Source organism: Pararge aegeria, chromosome 12 (genome assembly GCF_905163445.1).
Source record: "Pararge aegeria chromosome 12, ilParAegt1.1, whole genome shotgun sequence".
In the NCBI taxonomy this organism is placed as follows: domain Eukaryota; kingdom Metazoa; phylum Arthropoda; class Insecta; order Lepidoptera; family Nymphalidae; genus Pararge; species Pararge aegeria.
Window position 1 is genome coordinate 17102679 of NC_053191.1, and position 24035 is coordinate 17126713.

At 35.4% G+C, this 24035-nt stretch overlaps 1 protein-coding gene across 2 annotated transcripts in view; it reads right to left on the minus strand.

The window, feature by feature from the left end:
* The window catches only part of LOC120628054 (RNA-binding protein 26), a 37047-nt gene extending 14336 nt beyond the window's left edge, over positions 1-22711 (minus strand). The window contains exons 1-18 of one of the 2 annotated variants that reach the window (XM_039896248.1): positions 22472-22711; positions 18803-18921; positions 17095-17235; positions 15564-15694; positions 15234-15302; positions 14720-14817; positions 12780-12872; positions 10942-11088; positions 10399-10496; positions 9152-9265; positions 7447-7573; positions 7137-7228; positions 6401-6534; positions 5342-5473; positions 4577-4717; positions 3627-3789; positions 2945-3063; positions 1809-1853 (exon numbers count right to left, since the gene is read on the minus strand). In XM_039896248.1, the coding sequence (XP_039752182.1) occupies positions 1809-1853; positions 2945-3063; positions 3627-3789; positions 4577-4717; positions 5342-5473; positions 6401-6534; positions 7137-7228; positions 7447-7573; positions 9152-9265; positions 10399-10496; positions 10942-11088; positions 12780-12872; positions 14720-14817; positions 15234-15302; positions 15564-15694; positions 17095-17235; positions 18803-18921; positions 22472-22530 (2022 nt within the window). In that variant the 5' untranslated portion in view covers positions 22531-22711. The remainder of the gene's footprint in view (positions 1-1808; positions 1854-2944; positions 3064-3626; positions 3790-4576; positions 4718-5341; positions 5474-6400; positions 6535-7136; positions 7229-7446; positions 7574-9151; positions 9266-10398; positions 10497-10941; positions 11089-12779; positions 12873-14719; positions 14818-15233; positions 15303-15563; positions 15695-17094; positions 17236-18802; positions 18922-22471) is intronic. The other variant, XM_039896249.1, reaches the window with a different exon arrangement.
* Positions 22712-24035: the final 1324 nt, after the last annotated feature.

Sequence of the window (24035 nt, forward strand, 5' to 3'; positions counted from 1 at the left end):
ATACACGTGTTTTGTGTTTTTATTTTGCTCGATTTAAATAATGTTAACACTATGTATGTAGTGTTCCATAATGCTGCGTACGGAACCTTTCGTGTGAAAGTCAAACTCGCACACCATCATTAGACATTATCTAAAAGAATGGACTCATAATTGTTAATCTCCTGCTACCATAGGCCTCTTATAGAAAGACCCACTACGCTTCTCCAATGCAGGTAGGTTGATAAAAAGATTATGTGCATAGCAATTTGCATGCATCCAAAACAATGTATTATGTGCCATGTCTAGACCCAATTTATGACTGACTGTTTCTTATTAAGCTAATATTAGAATGGGTGATCTGGCTGACTCGGCTTTCCAAGGCTGACAGAGGACTTTTCAAGAAGTTAATCTTAATAATTTGTGGGATTGAGTATACGCTTTTATAATATGATTCCTCCTAAGGTGATTTTGGACCTACCAATGCATAAGTTTAAAGAATGTGTTAAAACACATTAATTACAGCGAGGTTATTATAAAATTTATGAATTTCTTAATCACAAGATTGCTTGGAAGCATCCCGCTCCACTTTCATCTCTCACAAGATAGAAAAAATAATTTTTGAATGTAAAACGTAAATTGTTGATATTGGAAAAGAGCAACTGCTGAGTTTCTTGCCGGCTTCTTCTCGGTAAAATCTGCCTTCCGAACCGGTGGTAGAGTCACTACACACAGACAGACTTGACGTTTCAAAAGTGTTTATATTAGGCCTACTTGAAATAAATGAATTTTAAAATTTTTTGAATTTTGAATAATCTATCTAGGCTACTTTTTTAGCATAAAAGCAATATCAGAAGCAGGAGTTATTCAGATTATTATTCAACTTACTCGCTCAATGCATAAGAACTCATAGTTAAATCAACTTAACTACTAATATTAAAAGTAATCTTCTCTGAGTTATTATAAGGGTTATATTTATTTGATAAGGCGCGATTGCTATCGACACCAATCGTCAGAATTACAACCTACATGGCAGTTAGATGTAACATTTAATAAATGCTTTTATATAAATAGTCTCTTTGAGTTTAGTATTTTATTTCTGCAGCATCGTAGCTGATAACCTTATTAAAGGTTGATATATCAGGAGATTGGGGCAAGAGCGAAAACTAGCCACGAGTTGTGCCCGAGGGCCCGACTACATTGGAAGGGGAAACGTTTACCCGAGTGTTCGACCTCTCGGACTTTACTAGACTAATGGTTTAGTCCGAACGTCCCCGTGACCGTGATAAGGACCCACGTTCTTGTGACGTCAGAAATACGGGCCCTCGCCGGTAAATTGTCAGTAGTAAAGTTTGTATAGTTTCTACAACATGTGAAATAAAATTATAACTATTTCTTGAAACTAGTATTCATTAAAATAAATATTAATCATTATCCTGTCAAATTATGTGTAAACATAGGAAAGACTAAACCTGAATGATTTCGAAGAATTTTATCAGTGAGGTTGGAAGACAAATCCAAGGGACAGTGATCTAGGTTTTTCTGCTTGAAATAGGAAAACGTAAATTTTAAGTGGACAAAGTGTTTGAAAACTGCTATATTACAAACAAAAAATAAATGGAACGAAATACGATGGTGATGTTTTTCAATGTAATTCTATAATAATTAGCCCCCAGTAACGGATGTTTAATTACCAATAATGTTTAGTGTGCAAAACGTGTACATATGATATAAAAGTTACGTGCACCAAGAACATGTACACATTACAAATGTGTGCATATTATATATAATCATATGCACATGCATGCGCATGCGCACGCAACGCTCGGTACCTGGCTGAGGTGGAGGCGGGACATCGATCTTGCGACGGTGTCGTCCTGTCATTTTTAACATTTTGCTTTAATGATTCATTAATAAAGAACGTATACTATTGATGAAGAATAATAATAGAGGATTTAATGCTTCGATCAAAAATGTACAAGACAAGAAATGTACACTACTAATCCCTAGTCAAAAAGTGTGTTTAAAAATTCTATATCTTTAGTTTTCTCAAGAGAAACACGACAATAAAAGGGACTAATATCTTATATTAAGGATATAAATATATATAAATATATATATATATATATATATATATATAATAATGTAAAAACACTGGTGCCTTTAAGAAAATGTTCGATATAATAACTCGAGAAAAGAGTTCTTTACATATATTTTCAGTTATAATCCGTACTAGCGGTTGTCCGACGTCTTCGTCCGCGTTTGTTACGGATTTTAACAAATCCCGTGGGAACCGTTGGTTTTCCCGGGATAAAAAGCGACAAGCAGCCTATGTAACTCTCCGTCCTTTAAAATAACTCTACACCAAAAATAAAGTATATTGGTTGCTAAGTTACAACGTGAAGGAATGACAAACAAACAAACGCACTTTCTTATTTATAATATTATAGGAAGGATTAACAGGTATATTACAAATTCCGTAAACTTTCTCTGTTAGATTTTCTATGAAGTGCAGTATCTAATACATTATTGATCGAAGGTTTTACAAAAACACAGGGGAAGTCGTTTTGTGACTCAGCGTTTAGGGCACGAGAGACGTTTTATTAGTTTTTCTTATGCCATCAGCTGTACTTGTGACTATTCATGAAGACTGACTTTTCAGCTGTTTTATTAAAAGGCTTATATTGAAAAAAATATTATAGTATAGGAGTTGTAACATCAATATCATATCAAACGTACATATACTGCTGGAGATAGGTTTTTTTATTTGAGGATTTTCAATGCCTTCAATAATAAATAGTCAACAGTGAGCTCAATACTGCAAACACCACAAACAAGCCGCGCTGTATGTAATTGGTCTCTCGTCACAGAAAATACTGCGACTGATTATTTTTCTCGTGACCTTGGCTGGGTATAGCAAGTGTGTTTCCAGCCTTATAGATTAGATGAAGATGGTGATATCACTGACCTGCATCTGCCTCGCCATGCCGTTGTAAGCGACCAGCTCTTTCCTCAACTTTTCGATGCCCTCCTGCGAAGCGTTGATGGCCTCCAATAAAGCAGCTTTCTGTTGCTCTGTGCCGTTGCCTATGAAATGAATAATATATTTTACACGCTTTGTATTAGCTTCAACTATATATTATGTTAGTATGTTTGTATATTTGTATCTTTGTAATCGACTCCTTTGGACTCGATCTTGGCTCTCTTCAAACGGTTTGATTTCGTTCGAACTTTGTAGAAATATCGAGATTTTGATTATATTGTTTTGAGATTACATTAACCCCTAGACCAACGAGACGAGAGTTATTCATTACTCTAGCTCAAACAGTTCCTTCCTCATGCTCAACGGTTCCTACCTTTAGCTCGAACCGTCCCTACATCTAGCTTATACAGTTCCTCTAAGTCTGGCTCGAATGTTACCTACATCAGTGACGTGCACTTCAAACATGCACAAAAGCCCTGCCTACCCTAAATTTATGCATAACTCATAAAGGGTAAGGATTTTTCCATTCTATGCAATCTTCCTTCTTTATAAATATAATATAAATACCCTGGTCAAAAACCCTGTCGCTGTCCTATATCTATCTAACTCTAGCTCAAACGGTTTTTAGCTCTAGCTAAAGCGGTTTCTAGCCTTAAGGTTACATTACCTGTCTCGAGGCGCTCTATGAGCAGTTTCTGCTGCCTCAACTGTGTCTGTAGCAAGGCCTGCGCGCGGCGATGCATCTCCTGCACTTGTTTGTTGGTGGTGTCCATTTTCTTCACGGGCTCCTTGGCCGGCGGCTCCTGGCCGTTTGCTGCTTCTTTGGCTAGCTGCAATACAACACAGATTTATAACAAATAACAATCTTCCCGGGATAAAAAGTTACCCACAATCCTATCATCTAACTTAATGTCTGTGTCATCTAAATTGCTTAGTTACTACAGCATAAAAAGGACAAATAATACAACAAACTTTTGCATTCATAAATTATAACCGATTTAAATAATTATTTTTGTAATACATATATGTTTAATTTTGCCCAAACTTTGTGTAGATCTGATCAATGTGGTTGAAATAGAGGACATAACTCTTTTGCGGACAGCAGCAAACCCCTCTTTTAAGGCTTAGCGATACTGAATATTTTAATTTTTTTTAAAACTACAACTAAATTGAATGCCACATCAAAATACAAAATCAAACGCAGTCGAAGTCGCGGGCAATAGCTAGTATATTTATATTACTACGATAACACACACATCGCCTTCTAGCCCCAAAGTAAGCGTAGCTTATGTTATGTGTACTACTACTACTAGGAAGATACTGACCCCCAAGAATTTAAGAAGAAAAAAATTTAACTTATAATCAAATAATAACTATATTAATATAACTGATGAATAATCTATGTATAATAAACATAAATACTTATAATATACACATAAACACCCACACACGGAAAAACATTCATGTTCATGACACAAACATTTTTCAGTAGTGGAGATAAAACCATCGCACTCAGAAAGCAGGGCTACGGGCCCACTGCGCGAATCGTCCGTCAAATAAAATCAAGAAAAAAAACATAAACAGATTCGTGCTTTTCTTAAAATGTTTTGTACGCACCTTCTCGGCGTTCTGTTTGTTTTCGGCGGTGGCTTTGATGTTGTCCCTGTTGATCAGGACTTTGTTGTGCGATAGGTGTGCGTTCCTGTCCATTGGCTTGTGCGCTTGCTGGCCGCCGGGCGCTGTGTTTTCCTGCTTATTCTAAAAAGGGCAACACCAAAATTATTGCAACGATCGATTTATCTTTGATGAAATAATAGCGCATACATTTTGCTATGACAAAAAGAAAACCGAAGAGCAATCGTTTTTAGGGTTAAATATGTTTATTTTTGTTTATTTATTTCATTAGATATACCAAGGATACACTATTATTATCATTAATCATTTTACTTTAGAGTTTATTGTCCGAGTACAGTTATCACTTACAGGTATTTGATTTGGTATTTACATTGAAGTAAGTCCGGTTAAAAATAATTAAATTAAGTCAAAAACAAAAATAGTGAAAACAAAAGAATTAATATAGAACAAATAAAAATAATGATTCAAATAAAAATAAAAAAAAATAAAAAAAAATTGAATGTTGAAGGTAATCTCGATTTTTTCCTTCAACGTTGAAGCAAGTGATATATTAATTGCTTAAAACGCACATAACTTTGAAAAGTAAGAGGTGCGTACTGGGATTCGAACTCGGCGCCCGGAAGTGAAGTGGAAGTCCCACCCACTGGACTATCACCGCTTCCGCATTATTCCTAAACGGGAATTCGTATCACCCTGAGCCACACTAAAGCGACGCCGGGTTAAGTTAGTAGTGCAAAAGCTGTTTACCTCTGGATTGTGCCAGAAGACCTTGATAAACCGATTATTCAATACCGCTTCCGTGCTCTTGTACGCCACGTTCGCCTCCGTCGGGTTCGAGAATGTGATCAGAGCCCCTTCTTGGTCGCCTTCGTAGCAAACCTGAACAAAATTAACAACCACATGATTATAACGATGTTTGTCATTACTTAAATATAATTGCCGACTTTAATCCGTCGATTAAGGCGCTTTTATTATTAAAATACTAATTAGCATTGTTAACTAAGCGCTTTAAAAGGTATACAAGGAAAGGACAATTACTTAAGGGTCAATTTCGCATATGTGTGTATAGAAATTCTGTTAAATTGATTCTTCAGTTAGGTAACATGCTGAGTATTCAAAACATTTTCTTTCTTTGAAAGCCTTTAATTGCACATACAGAAAAAAAACACAAATTTACAAAACAAAAGGTAAATAAATAGATAAGCGCAAAGGCGGCCTTATCGCTTGAAGCGATCTTCTCCAGACAACCTTTGGTTGATGAAGCATGTTTGGTACGGGATAGTGCAAAATTCAATTTAAAAAGAAATTATTGAGTTAAAAAGTGATCGCAAAGGAGAATGCCGGAACACGGTTTCGTTTGGTGCCTCATTCAAATTGGTACCAAAAATTAAGTTTTATTTTTAAGGAAAAACCTCGACGCCTTAACTTCGACGGTTAAAAAATCTTTTAATGAGATAAATTAGTGGTTCTATTATTTCCGTCATCTTTTTTAAAACTATACAAAAAATCAAAAGAGGTACGTCACTTGTGTACGCAAAAACAAAACGAAAAATACATATTTTGAACAGTACCATCAATCAAGGTACAATAATCGCATGTGTCAAAAATAACCTTAATTCACGAACTTCATTTGCTTGTATCTCTGAAATCCGGCTCTCGGAAACTCTTCAAAATGAGATAAATTCCATGAAGGCACCTTATAAGTACTATGTGAAACTCCCAAACTACGTCCGCCTATCTCCTTTGCAGTAAAGTTTTCTTAGTTAGTTACTTAAGTCACATCAGTGTATTATAGTGAGTTCTTACCTGAATGTTAACAATCTTGCCGAACTTGCAGAAGTGGTTGTTCAGATGTGTGATGTCATTGAGGCCTGGAGGTACCTTCTTAACTTCCAACGAACAGTTAACTGGGTTGTGACGTAGAATTGGCCTCGAGGGACCTGCATTTAGAGGTATCATAATTTGAATAACTTTCTTGAGAGAGAATTTAATTTTAAACATGCTAAGTTATGAAATGAGAAGTCGACAGAATTACATAAATGGTTTCATTTATAAAAATAACTACCATGCTGAGATGTAATAATAAATAATAATAATAATAATAACATTTATTTGATTAACAATTACATTCATATCTTAACATCGAGATAGTTTTGACTGAAAGATATCATGTGACTTCTGTCACTATAGTTGTTACGCGTCGCGTAGCGTAGGCACTATGCGCGTGTCGGTCTTTTGTCTTCAATAGGGTTGTCATAAGTAAACACTTAGAATGTTTTGAATTCGTTTGTATGGAAAAATAAATATGCGTCTTTTGATTTAATATTTTTACAGGTCCTTTGACCCAGGTTCCTTTTGAAATATACTTATAATTTTTCTTCAATATTATTTCGTACTTCTGTTACACGTTGTTTATGTAAATTTTTAGAGATTGCCTCTAGTGAGGCTGATGAATAGAAGTCTGTAAGGTTGGGAAATAAATTACCCATATAAATTTTGTGGTTAAGCTGAAATATTTAGAGAGAAATGTATTTAATCTCACCCAGTCGGTTGTAGTCAAAATTCTTCTTCATCGGTGCGGGATGTCTCGGCGCGGGCGGCATTGTAGCTCCCATCGGAGGCTCGTGGCGAACCCTGAGTTGTATATATTTTTAATTCTACTACAATTTTAGTATTGACAGCGGATCGGCGCAGTCAGAGTCCAAAGCTACGGGTTCGATTCCCACTACTGGAAATGTTTTTCAGTGTCTGGTTTTTAACTTTATGTCAGAGAACCGGTGGTAACAACGATATTCTGATCTACTGTATCCACAGATGTTTTTCCAAAAAATAATATAATAATAGATGCATACCTCGGTATTGGGACCAGTTCTCGAGGCGCTAAGTGGTGAGGCATGTGGGGTAGGTGAGGGATCGAGGGTGGGGCAAAGCCGCCCACTACTCCACCGCCCCATATATCAGGTGCGGCCGGGTTGTACTCTGTAAAGATACGAAGAACTTATAGTCGATGCATTTTAAACTGAGGCATTACGCTCGCACTTATACAAAATGCGGATAAACAAATTCCTTAAAAGCCAGCAATGCATCGGTGGCTCCTCTGGTGCTGCAAAAATTTACAGGTCTTACCAGTGCCGGATTAACCACGATAAACTGTGTAGCAAGAGTAGCAATAGCTACGGGCCCAGTACAAAAGGGGGCCCCGCATATTTAATACCGCTCATCTCTGCCTGACTGACTGAGTGACTGACAGACAGACACGCACACGCACACACACACGCACACAGACATCGCCTATAGTAATTTACTAAACTATTAATTACCCACCAAATTTCATTTATTCATTTATTCAGAATATTGGTAAGGGTACAGAATTGACACAATAAATATGGTGCCACGATAACTGTTGCAGTAGTATAAACTGTGTCGCAACAATTAACGCCCACCTCCAACAATAAATGTATAGTACCAATAAAATTAAAGTCGAACATGGTAAATGCTAATAAAAAAAAGAGAATAAGAGTCAACTAAACAAAGATAAATAACAACAATGATTAAGTTTCAAATACAAGAAAAAAAAAAACAATAAAATTGTAACCTATGGATAGCAAATACGTATTGTATATAAGATACGTTAATACGTATTTAAGATACGTTTTGAGTATTGAATTGTGTTTTTACCACTTCATTCTTAAGAATCCATAGAAGATCAAGGGCTCTCTTAAAGAATTTGCTACGAGCCCCGCGCTTGCTTAATCAGGCACTGGGCCTTACGGAGAGGTATGTAGGTGTGCAATGATGTGCGGAAGAATTGTAGAGGTGCATACCGATATCGGGGTAGGTACGATCGATTTGCGTATTGCGTAACGTAGCGTTATTAATGTAAAGAGTGTCATAAAAAAAAATATTATATTTATAGAATAAAATCAACCCTTACTCGTAACGACCATGCAGGAGTTTTTATAATAATCTCCATTGAGTGTTATAAAAACTTAAGGGTAGGTATTGTAAGAATTAGAAAAAGGTCTTAAGATTAGGCTAGATCTACTCTTATTTTATAACTCGTACTGAACTCATTTTTTCCATTTTTATATCATCTGTCCGCTCAGCGGCGGTGGCGGCATACCGTGAATACACGCCACTGCCCAAGAGACATTTATATAAAGAGACACATACTCTAACGACGGCTGACGTTAGAAGTTTTCGTCCAAATAAATAATCGTCGTAAAAGATATGTAGGCTTAAGTAAGACCTTTTATCATCATCATTTCATATTGTGTAGAAGTTTATTATGTGTAGTACTTATAAATATATTTATATGCGCCACCTACCTCTCGTCTTGAGCAGTGTTTTACGCCATTGGTTGCCTGGAAGAGATCGCTTTGTAGCGCGATAAGGCCGCCTAATTGTACACATCGTGAAAACTAGTTTTTTATAATTATTTCGGTACTTTTATGTGGTGTACAATAAAAGTGTATTCATTCATTCATAATCACCTAAACATGAAAACTGTTTATAATTTTACAGTACTTACGTAGTTACAGAGTTAGTATAACTTACCAGGCACTGGCGGCGGTATAGACAGAACTCTGGTGAGGGTGGCGTCTTCTAGAACGACGGGGTCGACGCCGTGATCCCACTCGCAGAGGTCGCCGCGCATGCAGTAGCCTTTCACTGCGGACCAAAGTTACAAGTTACTCAAATGAACTGCCCTTCAACTATCATAACTTAAAGCAGTAATATTTTAATAATGTTCACGTTTTGTTTCAGAATTACAATCCTTACTAGCTATTGCCCGCGTTTATTATAAATGCCGCGGGAAACGTTTCTTTTCCTGGGATAAAAAAAGTAGCCTGTGTTGATCTCCATCTTTTCAACTAACTCTACACCTAAAATGAAATTTACTGGTTGCCTAAGAGCCTCTAAAGTAAGGGCAAACAAACACTTTCGCATGTATGCTATAAGAACGTAGGTCAAATTGTCATTTAAAAAAATAGTTTAGCAGATCATGCTAACAACTAAGTTAAGTTAACTATACATTATCCAAATTCGATATGGAATGTTTGCTAACTAAACGTTGCTTAGCACACAATGACACGCATATTTTATGAATTTATTATTCATTGTTCTTAGTTAAGAACCTATTGAAAAATGTTGACATTATTTTTAAAGAATTTGAAATAAATAAATCAGAATTTAATATTTATTTATATTAATATGAAAGTGTTATTAATTTATAATTATAATATTCTATAATTTTTAATTTAAATTTAATTAAAATAGTTTTAAGTCGAATTAATCGCAGATTATTTATTTATAATTATAATTAAAATTATCTATGATTTTCTATTTTTTGTTTTTTAATTTCAGCTAATATATAATAATTTAAATAGTTTTAAGTTGATTTAATCGATTTCTGGGCAAACTCTTCTCCTTTGCCAACAAAATTTCACTGAGCCTCCAAGCCCACTCGAGCGTGGTAAAACTGTATTACTAATCGTAATTAGATGATTGATCAAATACAATCCAAATTTTTCTAATCCGCGTAATATAATATAGGGTTGTAAGACATATAGTAGTAATTTAACATTTGTAAACTTTTATGTTAAGTATTTTTCTTACGTATTACGGCATTATTTTAGTAAACTGTGTCAAACTAACATTTTAATGTTTTACTTGGCAAGTTTAATTTTTTGATTATTGAAAATGTTACAAACCTATCACATGATATTGCGATTTCGGTTTGTTTACATAAATTTGGCTATAGTATATATAGATAAAACCTGTCACAAATACAAAAGACTCACCATCAAAATCTCTGCACCTCCTCTTGAAGGGATCGGTGTGATCCAAGCGCGTCTCTCCGTGCGGGGACATCGAGCGATCGCGCGACCGATCACGCGACCTGCAACCAAACAACAAACTGTCATGGCAGTAACAAAGAATCGCTAAAATATTGTATTTATCTAATGCTATGGGTATATGATTCATTTACACATTACTACATTCAAAGATAGATATAACACGAGGCACTTTCGAAAAAAAATATAGGCAGAGTTTTCTGATGTTTTTGTTACACTCTGTATAAACAGATATCGAAAAACGAAGCGTTGCACATTCATTCGTCACATTGCATTGCAAGTTAGCTAGCTTTTGGACTGCTATCTTACCTGGTAAGCGATGATGCATTCTAAGATGCTAGCTAATGGGCTTACCTGTTTGGGTTTAAATATGGTAATTACAAATACCCAAATAGACTCCGGCGGGAATCCAACCCGGGTCTTGTCAGACGACAGCGCTGACCACTGCGATAAGTAGTTCAAGTGTATTACATTCAACACACTACTAACCGATCTCTATCCCTAGACCGCGAGATTCTGTCCCTGTGCTCTCGGTCGCGCGACATTCTGTCTCTTTCGATCTCGCGCGGCGGCCGCACCCTTTCTCTTTCCCTCTCTAGTTCCCGTTCGCGGATTGGTCCTGGGGGGGATCTCGATCTGAAACACAATGAATCTATATATAACTTTTTTTTATTTTTTTATAAATAAATATACTACGACAACACACACACCGCCATCTAGCCCCAAAGTAAGCGTAGCTTGTGTTATGGGTACTAGGATAGCTGATTAATATTTTTATGAATATAATACACATAAATACTTATAATATACAGATAAACACCCAGACACTGAAAAACATTCATGTTCATCACACAAGCATTTTCCATTTTCCAGCAGGCTCTTATGAAGCGTTCATACATATACAATGTGTTACAGAATTACAAAATAATATTGAACGATGCATTAGTATATTTCATAAGGAATCACCATATTAAATCAATACAAGCATATTTATATTTCCATACAAACTAATTCAAAACATTCTAAGTTACTTATGACTACCAAATACTAAAGATAAAAGATAGACCCGCGCATAGTACCTATGCTACGCGACGCGTTCCTTCTATCTTTTTTTCTTTCAGTAAAAACTATGGCAGTGGTTTACTCAAAAACTATTACGTTTCAAGTCTCAGAGACAGTACATAATGTATCTCCAAAGCGAAGTATTATTTCGGTTTTCATTTACACTTTGTAAATTACCATTATTGTAAGGTAAAAATAATCGTAAAAATCAGTTTTTGGAAAATAAACTTTTACGGATAAAATAGGGAGGGAGTAGCATACTATAGTCATACTACGGACTTAGTTTATTTGAAGCCCTGGATAAAGTAAATGTGTGCGCAATAGTAGTGCGAATAAAGATTACAGATAAAAATAGAAACATGAATTAAACAGTTTATGTAATTTACATTAAAGTATAAATTTCGGACGGCCGATTGGCGCAGTGGGCAGTGTGAAAAAAAATGTTTGTGTGATGAGGGTATGTTTTTCAGTGTCTAGGGGTTTATTTGTATATTATAAGTATTTATGTATATTATTCATTAAAATATTCATCAGTAATCTTAGTAGCCCTAACACAAGTTACACTTACTTTGGGGCTAGAAAGCGATGTGTGTATTGTCGTAGTATATTAATTTGGTTAGTTTGTTAAATAAGCATTTCTCAATCAATAATTTAATGGAACAAAAGGCTGACATATTTCGCGTGGCTTACGTCATGGTGGCAGATACTTACTGGGTACTTTACTAAAAATCATTACTTATTGTGTAAAAATAATTTCAGTCTTTAGTGGGTAAAGGTCAAGAATCAAAAATACTAACTAGATTACGCATTGCATAGGTCTATACCCGCTTGTGAAAGTCAAGAGATCGAAACTGTTATTTTTAGAGAAAAAGTTTTTTAAATCTACACCCGATTATTATTTTACAAGAATACACAATTTTAACAACAAACACGAACGACGTATAAATGTACGTTGGGTTGAGGCTAAACAACTACGCCCCAGGTTCTTGGACACAGGGCTGCACTCTATGAGACGCGTTATCGTCTTCAACCTTTATGCTCCACACCAAACAGATCTTCGGCAATGTACCCTCTACGCACGTTTCGCTCCGAAACCTTAGCATCCTGAGGAGATGCTGACTTTACAATTAATAATTGTTAAGTTAAATCCAATATATATATTGTATTGATATATAGACAGTGATTGAAGAACTTTTATAAGAAAGACTGACAATTCAATTCGAATAATAGTTTTTTTACACGCTCAGAGGAAGGTGTTAGTTTACCTAGAGCGGCTTGTATGTCTGTCCGTAGCAACCAGCGGCGGGCTTCGGTTGCGATAGCGGCCCCGCGGTGATGGCGAACGTGAGGGGGGCCTTCTGTAACAAGTAGGGTTACTCTACTACTAATCGCACTTACGGCAGTCAAATTTGGAAATGATCAGCGTTTCTTTCAGAAACTTCTAAATTTTATAAATTAACATTTTTTTTATGTCATAAACTTCGATCAAAAATATACTAGATTTGCGGTTAAAAGTTAAAAAGTGTAAAAAATTAGTTTTCCACCACTTATTTTAACCGTTAGTTGCTAGTCAGTTCTAGTATGTATCTGCACTGTACAGTCTGTTCAGTTATTTTACCTCTAGCTGTAAAATTGGCCTAATGTATTTATTAATTGTTATTTATCTAGAATAGACTTAGCTAAAACACTTTATAAAATAAAATAAATTTAAATACTTGACTAATTAAAATAATGTTATAATAACTAATTTCAGAGGTAAAATAGCTGTGAACGGACTGTATAAAGTATTATTTGATCGAAGCTTATAAATATTAATGAAAGCGCCAAAAGCAGTAAAGGTATTATTATTAATTAAAACCAGAACACAATTACACCTGCAATATTATACCTTTATGATAAGTTAGTATTGCTCGTGCGATTCGCGCCACGGAAATTTAACGTACGCAATAGGTTCTATATAAATCATTAGCTACAGATTTGGTACAAACTTACAACAATACAACAGTATAAACTTAGAACGGCAGTTTGATCACATATCTCACGAAAGGCTTGCGACTGGCGTAAATCTTGAGATTTAAGGGAGATTTACGTCTGTGGCAAGCCTTTCGTGAGATACCCTGCGGCTATACAAAACCGGTTATACTTAGTCCTACTGTCAAGTCAGCAATTGTTGCCTTAACTTGTTTACAACGGCTATACAAAAATTCGATTGAGTCCTGTCAAATCGGAATTACAAGGTTATTCCGTCGCCCACCTGGTTGGTGCTCTTTTAACGTTTAGCACCAATGAGTCTGTGCTATTTTTATGTTCAATAATTTAGTCCATTCGCAGTTAGTCTAATAGTCAATTTCACTTGCAACACCGAAAACGACTTTTAATTACACATCTTAACGAGTTTTAATCGAGAATAGACGATGTTGCTGTGAAGTGGTGTTAAATTTACGAAAAAAAAGTTTTAATTGTTACTTACTGCACTTCCTTTTACACATACTTGCCATTAAAAAAGTTTTTATATATAAATAAGAAAACATTTTTTTTTTTAATCTACACTGCACTGTTGCAAGGTTATGTGAACTATCTATATATATGCTATTCTCTAGCAGTGGCTTAGACTTTTTAAACTTCCGTGGCGCGTACTACAGTACCCCGTGTATAAGTTTTCATATAAGCAAACGTAAACTTTACTTTATTCTGTTAATGTATAATGTAACACCGTTTTTACGTTTTTTACGACATTTTTCTTGCAAGTTTGGTTGTTGCTGAGTTTTTTTTTTATAGTCATTGTTTGACAAAACAGATGTTGTTGCTGTGTTTTTTTATTACAGTTATAGTTTGACAAAACATATGGGACACCTGATGGTTATTGGAAATCTATCGCCTATAAACAGATCACACTTTGTAGGGTATGCGATAAATTGCATTCAATTTTCTTTTTTTTTATAAATTTATATGATTCTTTTTGGTATTTTGTGTTATATCTTATTCTTTTCATTGTTGTATTGATATTCTGTTTAATTTTTTTGATCCAATTATAATTATTATTAAACATATCTTACATTCGCTCTAAATAACTAAAACAAACAGGTTATATAATATTCTAAGTTCTTTCAACTTCATTTAGCAGTGCTCAGCACCTTAACGTGAAAACTTATACCAGGGGCACATAAGTAGTGGTGTTAGTAATAGATAATGTTACCTGGCGCACCTCCTCTCATGTTCTCCGTCCCTTATCATCCGCCGCGGTCTTGCGCGGCGCTCCCACGAGCGGGAGCGACGTCTGCGACGCTCTTCTTTTTCACGAAGCTAAAACAAACCATTTCATTAGCGCATTTTCGCGGTTCAATGGGAGTTGGAAGGTGGATACGGCTATCTTTCTCTCAACAACGTTATACGCCAAACTTCAATGGGGCCAACATATAAAATAATTTTTCGAACAGATTTAGCTCTGCAGCATACGCGGTTAAAAAGAATCGTCATTTCACAGATATAGAAACTGCAGGGCATCCAATAAATAAGAAAAAAGATCTCGTTATTTTTCTTATTTATTGGATAGAAGCAGGCAGCATTGAATTTTATGCATAGATAATATTGACATGCAAAAATTTGAGTTTTCGTCTCAACTAATGTGATTGTGCTGGACACAGTTAATTTTAGAGTTTTTCTTACTCTACTCCCTGCAACTTACATAATGAATTTAGTGCTCATGGAATGGTACATACCGAATCGGTCCTTCGTTCTCGTCTCCTGGGCGGTTCCATTGGTTCTTCCAAAAGTTCCGTAGGTAGAAGCTGTAATGCAAACACTCAGTTTTAATCCCACTATTAGATCAATTCAATTTAATCATCATAATCCCTTTGCGTGGGCTAGACGGAAGACAAGGTATTCGGCAAATAACTTTTTATCTCGTGCGTGTAATGCTTTCAACAGCCATTATAGAGACGGAAATTATTCATAATAGTAATAATTACATCACCATAGGTTAGGCGTTAATTATTTAGGCATTGCCTAGATCTCTGTTAGGATAAACGGGCATAATTTGTGTAACATACCTTAACTAAGGTCTGCTCGTGCTGGGGGTGTGGCCTGGAACGCGGCACCACCACTCGGTGCGCCATATTGCCGCCGTCTAGACGCGCCCTTATGGGAGGTTTCTCCGCCGGGGGCAATGGTGGTGCTGGAACTAAAATAACAGGTTTTTAATCGATAGTTTCCCGCTTCATACAGACTTCGGCTTTAAGTATTGGATAGAGCAGGCGTTACTTTGCGGAAATCCATGATATGTTATGAAAATTAAGCTTAATTTGCTGTACTCCACGAAAAGCAGGAGAATCTGTATGGTGTAATTTATAATTTCTTCAATCCTTATACTCCACACCACACAGATCTTTGGCAATGTACCCTCTACGCACGTTTCGCTCCGAAACCGGAGCATCCTCAGGAGATGCTGACTTTCAATGAGTGATTGTTAAGTCAACTTACAACTTACATTGCCGAAGGTAGAGGGTACATTGCCGAAGATTTGTTTGGTGTGGAGTTGGATTGAAGAATTTATAAATTACACCATACAGATTCTCCTGCTTTTCGCGGAGTATAGCAAATTAAGCTTAATTTTCAAAATACTTCGGCTTTAAAACAAAAGCCGGTCATCACTATGCGGATGTAGAGAGAGAGCGCAGGGCAAACATGATCGTTCGCAGGTTCTCTCGTTGTTCCTCCCTATTAAAGTAACGCTCTTTGAAGCTTACTGCACTTCCTTTAACACAAGCAGCCTGTGGGTCGATCACACGTGTCAGAATAAAGTCAGAGACTAAAAGAAAGTATACTTATTTACGTAATTGAATATTGGAATATTATTGTATACTCAATTTAAAAAAAGTTCTATCTATGTTAGTCTGTGGTATGTTTGAGCATGGCATCTCTGTTCAGTTGCACAAGTGTGTCAACACTTGGACTGTTGTATCTTTGCAGTTGGTAGACAAACTAACTGTAGTATTGTAGTACAAATGGAAATGATATAGGTGTAATAATTAACGTCTCTTATTCCATGGTCACGTGCTTTAGCAGGTGACCATGGAATTATATATAGGGGATATAATCAGGTCACGTTAATTATATATAGGGGATATAATCGGGGGATATGATTTTTTTACTTCTGCCTCTGTTAGCCCTGCAGCGAAAAAGGAAGGGGTGAAAACTGTATTATGATTGCCGTCACCACACAGCACAAGTAAGCTAGGAACGTCCATGCTGCACCGAATGTCAACCAAGTTGTTGTATAGTGATGAGAAAAATAATTAATAAATAAATAAATATACTACGACAATACACACATCGCCACCTAGCCCCAAAGTAAGCGTAGCTTGTGTTATGGGTACTAAGATGACTGATGAATATTTTCATGAATTATATATACATAAATACTTAGAAAATACATATAAACACCCAGACACTGAAAAACACTTATGCTCATCACACAAACATTTTCCAGTTGTGGGAATCGAACCCACGGCCTTGGACTCAGAAAGCAGGGTCGCTGCCCACTGCGCCAGTCGGCCGTCAAAAATACATAGTGAATCTTACCATGATTTTCATTCTCAGGCTCCTTTTCAGGCTCTGTAGGCTCTGGGGGTGGAGAAGGCTGTTTCTTTTCTACTGGAGAGTGCTTCAAGTAGTCCTGTGTTTCCAGAGATTTGAACAGCATCTCAACAAAGGGTCTAGTCTCTGAAAAAAAAAAAAACAATCATTAGTAATTACCTCTTGGCACGTTGATGTGGAATATCTTTTCAGTCTGAGATAAAGTACAAATCTTTAGTTTCAAATGAATCGAATCATCTCATTCAAGAAAGAATCATTATCATCATATCAACCTATTACGGGCTCACTACAGAGAACGGGTCTCATTCCACTATGATAAGGTTTGAGGCTGTAGTCCACCACGCTAACCCAGTGCGAATTTGTGAACTCCACACGCCTTTGAGAATATTATGGAGAACTTTCAGGCATGCAAGTTACCTCACGATCTTTTCCTTTACCATTGAAGCAAGTGATATTTTAATTGCTTAAAACGAACATAACTTAGAAAAGTTAGAGGTGCTTGCTGAGCTTCGAACTCTGCCTCTTGAAAGTGTAGCCGAAGTCCCAACCACTAGGCTATAGCCGCTGTGTGAATAGACTTATAGAGAAAGAATATCCTCACTAATATTATATACTTGATTCTACCCGCATTTATACTAGTAAGGATGCGAAAGTGTTTGATTGTTTGTTCTTCCTTCACACCATAACTAAGCAACCAATCAACATTTTTGACTCAATACTAAAAATACTTGGTTCAACCTAAGAACCCCCAATTATTATCTGTATGAGCCAGTTATAATATAAGTAAACACTAACGCTTCTGCCCGCGACTTCGTCAGCGTGGACTTCAGAATTGGGTCCAAAAAAGAAATGGAAAATGTGAAAGTAATAAAAAATTGAATAAAATTTATATCATCGCTTGGCGCTGTAATAGAGAAAAATAGCTGCAGTTTTGCGTTACAGCTATAACATATTTTAATATACCATATTAAATTTATATTTTCGTTTGACGCACATAATTTAAATTAATCAAAGCAAATTTCGAAGCTGTCTGCCCGCAGCTTACTTTTTTCTAATTTTCCTTCGAGTACTTCTTTAGGAATCGGGATAACCGGTTAGGTTCACAAGAAGTTACAAATCCATGCAAGAGTTTACTTAATCCCATCTCGGAAAATAAGCGCCTATTATGGGTGTATGTGCAAAATACATCGAGTTAATATTTAGATTTAAGTTGGCGAACGAAGTTATCACCATCCCCTTACAATTATGTAAACAAATATGTATGAACGCTTCATAAGTGCCTGTAATAGGCCTACATGAATAAAGAAATTTTGAATTTGAATTTATATACTCGTAAAAGAGAAAGTGTGTGGGTATGTTCCGTATAGGCTCCGAAACGGCTGGACCGATTTCAATGAAACTTTCAGGGAATCTCCGGATTGACCTGGTGAGTAATCCTGTAAAGTTTGGTGACGATCGGAGCACTCCTGTTTTTGAACTGTCAAACTGTCAAATACAGCTTTTATTTACTATTCTATTTTTGGGTGTACATGGGTGTAGATAATGATCTTCACCCGCTCGAGAAGGGAATAGAAGAGAATAAATACGGAGAGAAATCAATGATTTAATATATTATGAGAAATCTAGCCCGGCGAAGCGGGCTGGGTACGCTTAGCGTGAATAAGTAACTATTTGATTGGGTAGGATAACTTACCCTGCTGCAGAAATACATCAAGCTGGTCCAGCATGCCGTCCCGCAGCTCATCTAGAGGCTTGTCTTTCTTCACCAGCGCGTAAACATACTTGGCGAGGGCGGCGGGGTCTGCATCGCAACTGAAATAAATAATAAATGTTACTACATGTGTGACTTACAACCGATGGGTCCTCGTGCAAAAGAAATAGACTTCACTATTATTGTTAAATAATCTAATATTTTTGAAGTGGTCATAGCCCGGTGGTTAGGACTTCGTTTTCACTTTCGGGGGGCCGAGTTCGAATCCCAGCACGCACCTCTAACTTGTCTAATTTATGTGCGTTTTAAGAAATTAAAATATCACTTGCTTCAACAGTGAAGGAAAACATCGCTAGGAAATTTGCCATGCCTGAGAGTCCACCAATCCTCACTGGGCCATCATGGTGGAGCCTTGACCCTTTCTCATTGAGGGAGGAGTCCCCTGCCCTGTAGTTGGCCTTCAATGGGTTGATTTGATTATTCTAGTTTAAATTAATATTGTCTACCAGATTATTCTAGTTTAAATTAAGATTTTGTCAGTTAGTTTGTGGTTTTCACAAGCATAACAAGGAAGGTAATGCTTGTAAAACGACACTTCCGGAACTTTTCTGAAAGTTATGCTTCCATCCCTTTCGGATTTGTCGTGCTTTTTTTAAACTATAATGTCCTTTAGCTCAGGAAATCGATTGACACTGGACCGAAAGGTGAACTCGCATCGGTAAACGGTGCGTTGCTCCGTCCCCAAGGTGGATAGACAACATGGTAACAAGCGGTCCAGGACTGAGGACTTTGAAACTCGCTACAAAAGACCATGTTGTTTGAGGTGTTGATGACAATGTCATTTTCTAAACCCCTTACTCTTTATCACTGTGATCATCATCATCATCATCACAATGATGAAGAGCAACAAACAAACAATTCATATTGGCGATTGTTCCACCAAAACAAATATTCCTTTCATTGGTCAATATATATAAAAACCACAACATTGCCTCACAATGGAAGTTATACCAACCCCACATTATATGAGAGAAGGGCAGGAAGTATAAGATTATTAAGACAGAATATTTATCTCAAAATAGAATACTCCTGTATTGCTAAACTTTTAAAGCAATAAATGATAAAATATTTTTTTTTATCACATGTTTTAACACAATATGATAGATAACAGAATATTTATTTAGCAACTTTGATAAGGTGTGTGAAAGATACAATGAGTGGCATTTCTTGGGGAATTTAAATACTGGGTATTTATACACAATCTATTAGGCTGCAGATACTGATTAATGAATATTATCAATTTACATTTTAGTATGTGAATCACATATATTTAACATAATAATCCAATAAACAAATGTTTAGTTGTTAATAGTTGTTTAAACTTCTTTGCAACAATATCTCATTAGGACAATTCAGTTGTAACATCATTACTAATCAATATACTCAAGAGTATTCAACAGTCCTTTAGAGTCTTATCAGCAACATTATGTTCTCTACACACATCCATCTACAATATATACTGAAACTAATGATGATATTTCTAAAATATCATAATTTTATAAAATACTTTACACTCATTTTGAGCAAATTGTGTACCATTGTGTACCTGAGACCTTTGCCTTCATGTCAATAGAAAACTTCAAATTCCATGTCAAATGAAGTTGTTCATAAATTCTTATTCTTATTCAGCATCATGGTGTCAAGCCATTATCTGCCAACTACAGGGCACAGGTCTCCATCCACAATGAGAAGGAGTTAAGGAAGTAGTCCATCACACTGGCCTAGTATGGATTGGTGGACTTCATACACCTTTGAGAGCATTATGGAGCACTATCAATGAAATTTCCTCACTATCAATGTTTTCCTTCATTGTTGAAGCAAGTGATATTTTAATTGCTTAAAATGCACATAACTTAAAAAAGTTTGTGTGCTAGCAGATAGGACTTAAACCCCTCAAGTGGAGTTAAAGTCCTATCTGCTGTGCTAACACCGCTAATCACATTAAACAATGCCACAATATTCTGATATGACAGAGCATGTAAGGATTTAAATGTTGTATTTTAATTAAAAAGTGATTCAACTGACTTTTTAATAACATTGATTATTTTAAAAATAGCCAATTGACTCACAGGTTGGTTATTACTGTACAGAATCAAAACATCTATTTTGGGATAAACCTCCTTGAGTGTTACCTCACACTTGGATTAAATATAAATTACACACACAGTTGGTCATTTAAAATAATTTATGTACTATGTATACCTTGATGTAAAAGTATTTCTAATAATTTACATTTCTTTAAATGTAAACCTTAATAATATGATGCAAAAGAGTGTTTGCTGATTTCTCTTTCAATCACACAGCAACAGAGCAATAGATTTTTACTTATTTGATGATTTTTACATCATGATTGTTTTTGGGGTTGCCATAGGCAATTACTATTTTTCGTCCCAAATAATGCTGTGACATGCTCTGTTTTAACCTCCACATAGTTATACATTTTAAATGCACTTTTGCATTTAAAATGTAATAGTATTATCTACTTCCTACCCCAACCCTATGAGGGAATAGGTACATGTGGGTGAAGCTAAGAACACTTCTAGTTGTGAAGATAAGTTGAGTAACATAAATGATATTACTTATATAGAATTTCATAATGCTGGCTATCATATTGGCCCGTGGAATATCTTGTTGGAAAAATATTTCTATTTTTTTAAATAAATAGGCCCATACAAGAATGCACTCTTCATGTGATTTTTAACATTGTAATGAAATGATAGTGATAACATTACATTTGTAAACTCAAAACTAAAGATTAAAGGGTTTCAAACACTCCCTGGTCTAAGATGAAGCCAACACCAAACTGAGGCAATGTTCAGTAATGTAGCGAGCACACTTAAATAACAATTAAGTAACACTTAAGTGCTGCACAACTCGCTAGAGGGAAGATAACTGTTCCTGTACTCATACAGTTTTCTTACTTCTCATAATGTGTTATCCAAAGGTGATCTTACTAGAATTTTAAGCATCAACTCTTTTACTATGAATTTATCTGAAAATATAACCAAAACCAAAACCGATTTTTGAGATAAGCATCTTTTTTAAGAAATTGAAATAATATTACCTATTGGTATAATTTATTCCTTTTAACATGAAAGGTTATAAGGGACAAAGTAGTTAACTTTTTTTTCTTTGAAACATGTCATTCGTAAATAAACAAATGAGACTAATATTACTAATGAAATGGAAAGCTTTAATTAAAAAAATAACCAATACCTAATTCTGGAACATTTCTTTCCCAAAATGCTTTAAGTAATTAAAATAACCAAAAGCCAAGATAAGGTTGATGGGTAAAACAAGACTGTACTAGCTCCAAAGTCATCAAAATGCTTAGTTTTTGTTACAGTAAAGTTAGACTATTTAAGTTTCATACATCAAAACAAAGTTTCGAAATGAAAAAAACAACTATTACGAAATTGAAACTTGACACCTGGACATATTTTAGCGCAAACATCTTAGAAAGTTTAATCATTTAAAATAAATTTATCCATAAATTATAATTTGCCTAAATCATGGGTAAACTTATGCAATTTTGTTTTTGCAAACCTCATGAAAATGTGATTCAGAAAATAAATATGGCTGAAAACTTACAGAGGTTCCAATATGGACGTCAACCAAGATTTAAAAGCGTCTGGGTTTTCAATAATCATTTTTTGTATACAAATAATAAGCTACACTAAAACTCGATGTAAAAAACACTTAACACGAACTTAAAATAAATAAATCGTCACCAAAATATAGTATCCACACTAATATCACTTGCGAATTACTTTTCTAAACTTTTATTTTTTTTATTGCTACGTCCGACATTAGACATATAGTTGTCAAGACAAATTTGTGAAGCAGTGGGTCTGTGTTGTCAGTTTATTTAATGAAAGTCACAGACACTTAATAATACTGGATTATACATTTTTGATATGGCAATATCATTAAAGATATAGTTAATACGTTTTTGGGTAATGAATTAAAAATTTTTATTTATGATTTGTATTTTATTAATTATTAGAAACTTTAAAATAATCGCTTTAATTTTAATTGCTAGGAATTTCGAAATCTCTTGTATCATCATCATTATCACTAAAATTATTACAATATTAAATATAAACTATAGGTTCATGGCAATTAAAATAAGAAATAAACAATTTAAATTCGAAGTTATTTAAATATCTCACTGAGTCGCGTAACGGTTTTGCGAGTCCAGAGATTTTATGTCATCTAAAATATGTGTAACGCGTATGTAGTACTGCGCTAAAAGAAGTTTTCACTTTAAAATACCTTCTGAAAACCAAAGAGTTCAGATTCCTAAAAATAAAACTGGAGATCTTTCTAGACAAAAAACCTACAGGCCGATTTCCCTAGGTACTATTATAGATTAAATACATGGAAAGAATAACACCATCTGATGTAAATATAAAGATCGATATAGCGCTGGTTTGGTTTTCGTGCCGGACTCTGCGATCTACGTTCTTCAGTCTCAAATCCACGTAGACTACTATAGAAATCACGTCGACGACACGTCTAGTCTGTATATGCATGCTTCTTCCGCCTTAGCATAGCTTTTGACTTAATTATGAGATACGAGTACGAGAACCAAACAAATGTTGTGAAATGGCCAAATGGGGTGACGCTTTCTCTGATGATTTTAGATTAGAGTGCTGCGTGCGTCAAGGAGGGTTGAGCTCTCTGGACCTCTTTAACGTAATCTATATATCTGTGAACAATATGCTAGGAATCATAACTAGAAGTATAATGTCAAAAAGACAGATGATGGTGTTTCGTGCCGGAAAAGGTTCAGAGATTATCTCGTTGGTTTTCTTGGATGGGATTCCTATAGAAAAGGTAGATAGATTCAGGTACTTGGGGTATATTCTTACCGAAGATTTACATACCCGGAGAATCCTATCGAGAAGAACTGGCTTGCCATGCATCGCGACGGGAATAGTAATTGTATTTATTAATTGTATTCATTCTTTATTTTATGTTTTAAAACACTTAATTTTTTTTTACCTTAATTTAATAAATATTATTATCGTTAACCTACGGTGCAAAGTGATATTTAGCCGAAGCTTTTTAATCAGTCGGCCAGAGCGCTGCTAATAATTTTAATTTAAAACTTGTGTATTGTTATTCTTCATCGGTTAGACTTTTATCTATT